Below are 7,575 nucleotides of genomic sequence, written 5' to 3' on the forward strand. Positions count from 1 at the left end.
AGAATATCATCCACGTACACTTCAAAATTACGTCTGATCTGCTCCTTGAACACTTTGTTCATCAATCGCTGGTAGGTTGCCCCCGCGTTCTTCAATCCGAATGACATCACATTGTAGCAGTAAGTGTCGTCGGCTGTAACGAAGCTGACCTTCTCTTGATCTCCTCGGGCAAGCGACACTTGATGGTAGCCCTGATAGGCGTTTAGCATGCATATCAGTTCACAGCCGGCTGTGGAGTCCACCAGCTGATCAATCCAGGGCAGAGGGTAAAAATCCTTTGGGCATGCTTTGTTGAGATCCCTAAAATCGATGCAAACCCTCCACTTGTTGCCCGACTTGGAGACTAGCACGACATTTGCGAGCCAGCTCGGGAACTGGACCTCCCTTATATGGTCGGCCTCCAGGAGCTTCTCAACCTCCGCTCGGATTATGGCATTTTGTTCGACGTTGAAGTCCCTCTTCCTTTGTTTCACTGGCCGAGCGTCCGGTCGGACGTGAAGCTCATGCTGTGCGATACTTGGCGAGATTCCCGGCAGCTCGTGCGTCGACCAAACGAAGACATCACAGTTTCTCTGGAGACATTTAATCACCTCCTTTTTCTGGCTTGCCTCCAGATCGGCCGCAATAAATGTGGTGGCCTCCGATCGGGTCGGGTGAATCTGCACTTCCTCTTTTTCTTCATAAACCAAAGAGGGTGGTTTTTCGGTAATGACATTCACCTCGATCCGCAGCGTCTTCCGAGCGGAATTGGCTTCGGCTCAGACCATTCGACGTAGCATTGCCGAGCCGCCAGTTGGTCTCCTCGTACTTCTCTGACTTTATCCTCAACAGGGAACTTAATTTTTTGGTAGAAGGTGGAGACGGCCGCTCGGAACTCGTTGAGTGTCGGTCGCCCCAAGATGACATTGTATGCAGTGGGAGAGTCGACCACGACGAAGTTTGCAGTCCGCGTCCTTCTGAGTGGCTCTTCTCCCAGCGAAATTGCCGGTCGGACAGGTCCGACCGGTAGAACTTCATTGCCCGTAAACCCGTAGAGGGGGGTTGTCATGGGCAGCAACTCGGCTCGATCAATTTGCAGTTGGTCGAAGGCCTTTTTGAATATAATGTTGACCGAGCTTCCTGTATCGATGAAAATACGGTGAATAGTATAGTTAGCTATTACCGCTTTGATGAGGAGGGCGTCGTCATGTGGCACTTCAACTCCATCAAGGTCCCTGGGCTCGAAGCTGATTTCGGGCCCGCTCGCCCGATCTTGACTGCAGCCGACCGCATGAATTTGGAGCTGTTTGACACTCACCTTCCTTGCTCTGTTGGAGTCACCTCCGGTCGGTCCGCCAGCGATGATGTTGATTTCGCCTCGGGACGTGTTGCTTCTATTTTCTTCCTCCCGTACGGACGACCTAGGTCGTTCTTTGGACATCCGGGGATTGCCCTCGTGCCTCTGAGGATGATGCCGCTTGGGAGACAGTTGCTGTAGCCTGTCAGATATCTGCCGCTCGGCTTCATAGTGTCGCTGTCGCCTGTCGGATGATGGCGATCGACGACGGGTACTCCGAGGAGCGGGGTGGGCGATCAAGGGAAGACTTCGGCAATCTCTTGTGTTATGGGTGTCAGTCTGGTGGAACGAGCAAAACATAGGGGTCCATACCTTCTTCTTTGGTTTGGGCCGCTCGGCAGCTACCTCTTGGATGCCATGGGACCTCGCATGGTGAGAGTGGACTGATTCGGTTCGCGGTCCTCTGGGCGGCTCCTGTCGAGTGACAGCCTTCCGCTCGGCAGGGGCTAGCCGCTCAGTTGGTACTTCTTTTCTTCTGGCCGCCTGTGCTTCTTCCACATTAATGTATTCATTGGCTCGGTGTAACATATGATCGTAGTCTCGGGGCGGCTTCCGAATGAGTGAACGGAAGAAGTCACCGTCCACGAGGCCTTGTGTGAACGCATTCATCATCGTTTCTGAGGTGGCTGTTGGAATATCCATGGCCACTTGGTTGAATCGTTGGATGTATGCTCTGAGCGACTCCCGGGGCTCTTGCTTGATGGCGAATAGGCTGACACTAGTCTTCTGGTAACGCCGACTGCTTGCAAAATGATGGAGGAAGGCTGTGCGGAACTCCTTGAAACTTGTAATGGATCCGTCCGGCAGCCTCCGAAACCACCGTTGCGCCGATCCCGAGAGGATGGTAAGGAACACCCGACACTTTACTCCATCTGTGTATTGATGTAGGGTAGCCGTGTTGTCGAACTTACCAAGATGGTCGTCCGGATAGGTGGTTCCGTTGTATTCCCCGATCGTCGGGGGCACATAATGTTTTGACAGAGGGTCCCGCAAGATGACCTCTGAAAATTGCCGGTTGATCCGCTCGGGGGAGGCGTCCGTTCGGGGAGCCTTGTCTTTTCTGTTGTCTCACATGGGCGCTTCGTCAGACGAAGATCCTCGGTCACGATTAACTGTTGTGGCTTCAGGAGGTGTACGAAATAGGGCCCGATGAAATGGAACTGTGGCCGGTGGTGCTTCCGCTCGGCCTCCTGACGCGGACGTCGCTTGTTGTTCAATCCGCTCGGCTTGCGCCTTCTGTTTCTGTTGTTCCACAAGCTTAGCTGTTCTTGCCTCGATCAGAGCGTCGAGCTCCTCCGTGGAGAGCATCACCGTATGCGGTCGTCCAGCTTCCTCCATTACTTCCGCTCGGATGCAGGCGCGTTCCCACAGACGGCGCCAATTTGATCCTGTCCGAACGTTGAATCAATGGACGCTGGGCACGTGGCGCTCTCCGAACTGATGACGTGGGTCTCCGACCGGTCGTAGGGATCTCCTGCGAACCTGCAAGGAAGTCGGGCCGGGAAGGGGTTCCCGGCGTCGACCCTCCGACGCTCAAGTCAGGCAAGAGGAAACTAGGAAGTGGCTTTGAATATCAGAGACTGCGTACCTCCGACGAAGTGTGAGGACCCTTATATAGAGCTGTGAAGAAGCTTATGCACACATACCGAGGCGAATACGTGTCCTCTTACCATACCTCAGTATGAGCATGTCAGAGGAACTTGCCTGACACCATACTGCTACAGTCCGAGCACCTCTCTGATGGGACAGTAGAACCTTCCGTCATAGGCTTTTGCGTATGGATTAGTCGTCGAACACGCTTGTTGTCAGAAGATGTCCCCCGATGCTTTCCTTGTCCTTTTGTCTCTTCTGTTTCTGCGCCGATTGTTTGGCCGCTCGGCAGTCCCATCACGTTCGACCGGACGTAGGTACTGATCCGCTCGGGAGATTCCAAGTCGTGTGCTCGGATGAAACTATTCACAACATTACTACTTTATGCCTCGGCCGAGCGAGCTACCCGCTCGGCCCGGCGACCCTGTTCACCATGAGCGTCGGAGACCCGACTCCTCGTCGGATTTTTTGCTTCCGCTTAGTCCCCGTTCGGTCGGTCGTCTCCCCTTTTCCGATCGACCGTTTGATCTTTGACCTCCATGTGACGTTGACTTCCCTCAAAAGAGGTCCCGTCTTTACTGCCGGATCAAGATTAATTTGATTTTATCAAATTTCTACTCAACCCTAACCCAGAGTTATCTTATTAATTAATTGACTGAGATAATTAATATTTAATTCCTCATTACCCTACCAAGAGACACAAACAGACAAACTGACCAACCGGCGGCTAGCCGCCATGTAGAAGGATTCTAACTGGACCTCCCTTTTTCTGCGCCCTACCAATTAAGTAACAAGGAATTGGTCGATTACCTTCTGCTCCTCAATAAATAAATAAAAATCTTTGAGAGAGTAATTTTACTGGAAAGTCATTTGTGATTGTCATTAACTTAAACTATATCTGATCTTGGCACATAGCACACAAACAAGGTCATATCATACACTAAAAAAACAATAATACAGACGACGTCAACCTCTTCTACATCCACACACACGATCACCAGCTATGCACACTACTGCAGATTCTAGGAGGAGATCAAGATCCACTATCTATATATTTATTTTATTTTATTTATTTATTACACATCGAAGGGAGGATAAGTGGAAGAAGAACTGGAATCAGCCACCGGCAGCTCCGATGGCGATCGCCTCCTCTCCATCGAGTCCGACATTGACTTCCTCCTGAACCGCTGCGCGCCTCCGGCTCCTGTTAATCGGCGAGCCTTTCGTCAGTATTTGCTAAAATTTTTAATCAGTTCGTGTAGTATACGTATGTGTACCGGCGAAGGGAGAGGGGGGAGGGGTGGAGCTCGCAGGCGACGACGGCGGAGTGCCGCTCCCAGTCGACGACCACCCGGGAGGCCTCTTTATCATAATGCTCCGCGTCACTCTCGTCTCCTCCCCAGTCTGCGGGCCAGTAATTACACTTATGCCCTCCCCGCTGTTGCCCGCTCTTCCTGCAGCCGCCGCCGCCGCCGCCGCGGTAGGCGTCGCCGCCCCTGAAACGTCAGGATATATAAGTGGAAATATCTAGATCTGGTTATAATTACTTAAAGGTTAAGTAATTCTTTGCTCACCTACGGGTGAAACGACGCCGGGGGAGGAGGAAGAGGAGGAGGAGGAGAAGGAGAAGGAGGGCGGCTTGCGGAGGCGGCTGAGGCCGGAATCGGGGCGGGGGCCGGCGAGGGTGTCGTCCCAAAGCTTGTCGAGTAGGCCCATCGATGTCGATCGAGAGAGAGAGAGTGGCCTCAAGCTGGTCGCCGGGCGTTATCCACGCGGAGGATATTAATAAGAGAAGGGGGCGAAGGCAAGGGGGTGGGGCCCGCGAGAGAGGATAAGAACGGAATCCGGAGAGGCGTGGCGCTCACGTGCGCTGCGAGCTGAGCCTTCGACGTAGATAGCTGGTGAACCAGCTGTACGGTTTAGTTTATGTGCCCCCAAAAAAAACTGACATAAGGAAATTATTTTAAATTTCATTTTTTTTTTGAATTTTGAGGAGCATAAAAACAAACAGAGGATCTTCCAGCAATCTATCTTCTAATTTTATGATGTGCTCTGTTTGATTAAATAAATTTATTTGTGTAGTGATCTAAAATATCTATTCGTGCTTTATATTGGAATAACTCTGCATTTACTTGTGATACAACCTAAACAGACAAATGAACAGAGCACGAAACATCATGATTTGAGGCACCTTAACTTCCAATGTAAGATTGTAATGATTTACCCGAAACAATAAAAACCTAACCGGGGCATTCCAATCGTCAACAACTTTTGAAGTCATAAAAAAGAGTAGCAAAACAATGAAAGGCCTCTTTACCGAATGCGCAATGGTTCGCCCTCAAGTCAGCAGTTTCACCTTGAGGGGTTTAGTTGCGTCCTTTTGCTTTGCCTTAGAATTGAAGGCCTCTTTATCGACAGCTGCATTCCACCAACATCGTTTGTCAAGGGATGACGCCTCTTCATTGGTGCCATCATTGGTAGTGCGAAGGATGAAGAAGAGCTCCTCTATTTCTAATGTAGACCACCACAAACTGAAGGAAGACTGTTTGCTCAATGTTGTCATACTTCTGCATCTACAATTACATTGAAGAAGTTGAAACTGCTCAGTTAATAGAATTGAATATGGCTACTCTTAGCTGATGTGCATTTGTTTTTTATTTCATTAAGCCAAAGAAGGAAAGATGTTCTCCTTTGCTCCCCCTATGCAGATAGTTGCTCAAGTTCAAAACTTAAAAACACAAAATTCTTATGTATTGTCACGTCAAACTTTAGACGAAATAAGAAGGCATTATGGATTGCACTAGCAAGATTAGTCTACAAAGAAGACATTTTTCTAATGCGTGGAAGACAACGAATTTAGATGAAATCAGGAGGGATTGTGGATTTTCAAAACGAGACGAATAAATGGGTTGTTCTCCCCAACTTTAGTCACACGTCCAAAAGTAAAAGGAGCATAAAAATGTATACAAACAATCTCTTACATGTTCCGCTTGCACATAGTCCATGAATATGGATACATATGTCCTCTCGGGGTGGTGCGATGATTAAGATATGGGGTGTTGCCACATGAGGTCTTGGAGTCGAAACTCGGCATGATCGAGCATAACCTCCCCCATGTCTTGGCCATTTGCACTAATGGCTAGTAGCCACCCGTGATTTACCTCCTCCGAGCGAATCGCCTTTTGCCACATGAATATGGATACATATGTCCCTTCGGGGCGGTGCGATGATTATGACATGGGGTGTTGCCACATAAGATCTTGGGGTCGAAACTCGGCGTGACCGAGCATAACCTCCCCCATGTTTTGGCCATTTGCACTATTGGCTAGTAGCCACCCGTGATTTACCTCCTCCGTGTTGACCTAGGGACGGGTTGGCGGGGGCGCTGGGGGCGAGCGAATCGCCTTTTTGCCACATGAATATGGATACATATGCCTTCTCGGATGGGTTTAGTGGCTAACGCATGAGGTGTTACCACAATGAGATTTGGGGTTCGAATCTCGGTAAAACCGAGGTAAATACCTCCCTTATGTGCTAGTCACTATTCCAAAGGCTAGTAGCCGTCCGTGATTTACTTCCTCCGTGTTGACCTTGGGACGGGTTGACAGGGACGCTGGGGGCGAACGTATTCACCTGTTGCCACAATGAATATGAATTCATATGCCCCTTCGGGTATAGCCCACTTAGTACTCGGGTGCTAAATTATTACAAACGAATAGATATCGAATTATTAGGAGAACAATCCCGGGAGAATAAAATTTCTCTCATGTTGGGTCATCATGATTTACGTCTTCCAAATGCCTTGGGACAGGCATGGAGAGGAATAGTTTATCACTTTTTGCCACAAATGAATATAGATACAATTGTGTGGGTTAGCTTGGGCAACAACACACGCATGCTGAACTATCTATATTCAGGAACAAGTCAGACTAAAGGTCTTCTTCTGTAAACATTTTTTGATAGATGAGATGTACAACTAGCATAAGCCTTTTGGATAAGTTGTATTTTCATATCCTGCTCTTTGTGGACCATGCCATCTCTCTCAGAGAAAGAAACAAACTAAAAAAACAGGTACTTCTCTTTAAGATGCAAAATTAGAAGTCACATTTCAATTTCAGAGATCACCATCTTCATGCATAGAAATTTAAATTTTGCAATAAGTAGAGGTACTAAGGACTAATCCTACACCAAAGAGCTACTTCAAATCATTCACGAAGGAAAACAAAAAAGAACTACAGGACAAACGGGTTTCCACACCATTGTTTGTGACCCACAAACCTTGGTAGGTACCAATCCATGAGAATGCTAGTTCGCCTATGTACAATAAATCCCATATTCCAAATAACAGCAAAAACAAACCTAGCCATTGCATAGCATTATGCTCCTATGAAAGACCGATCAGATACTATTGCATATCGTGCAGCTCCATAATTCACTCGCAAAAACATCGATTTTCATTAATAAAATATGGAAACAAACCATTTCCTTCACAAATGATACCAAACCAACACACACGAAGAGGGTAATTCACCAATGCAACCTAGGTGCACTTTTAACATCGAAATCGAGAAGACAGATTCTCCGCAATATGGAAATTAAAGTGGCAAATTATAGAGGGAAATCGACGGATTAAATTTTTTTTAAGTATA

General features: G+C 48.3%; 1 protein-coding gene across 1 annotated transcript; it reads right to left on the reverse strand.

Annotated features, from left to right (window-relative positions):
• Positions 1 to 3,838: 3,838 nt before the first annotated feature.
• LOC122040109 (dormancy-associated protein homolog 3-like) lies at positions 3,839 to 4,701 on the reverse strand. Its single transcript, XM_042599470.1, has 3 exons — positions 4,501 to 4,701; positions 4,204 to 4,422; positions 3,839 to 4,130 (listed from the first exon to the last, which is right to left on the reverse strand). The coding sequence occupies exons 1-3, from the start codon at positions 4,640 to 4,642 to the stop codon at positions 4,003 to 4,005; spliced, it is 489 nt and encodes a 162-aa protein (XP_042455404.1). The 5' UTR covers positions 4,643 to 4,701; the 3' UTR covers positions 3,839 to 4,002.
• Between the last annotated feature and the right edge of the window lie 2,874 nt (positions 4,702 to 7,575).

The sequence above is a fragment of the Zingiber officinale genome, chromosome 2A, assembly GCF_018446385.1.
Source record: "Zingiber officinale cultivar Zhangliang chromosome 2A, Zo_v1.1, whole genome shotgun sequence".
In the NCBI taxonomy this organism is placed as follows: Eukaryota; Viridiplantae; Streptophyta; class Magnoliopsida; order Zingiberales; family Zingiberaceae; genus Zingiber; species Zingiber officinale.

What these genes read in the sequence shown, in the direction of transcription:
- LOC122040109 (XM_042599470.1), bottom strand. Translation starts at nt 4,642, where the DNA reads ATGGGCCTACTCGACAAGCTTTGGGACGACACCCTCGCCGGCCCCCGC. An exon ending in CGGCGTCGTTTCACCCGTAG is followed by an intron (nt 4,423 to 4,500) that starts GTGAGCAAAGAA and finishes CTGACGTTTCAG; the next exon opens with GGGCGGCGACGCCTACCGCG. An exon ending in TCCCCCCTCTCCCTTCGCCG is followed by an intron (nt 4,131 to 4,203) that starts GTACACATACGT and finishes GCCGATTAACAG; the next exon opens with GAGCCGGAGGCGCGCAGCGG.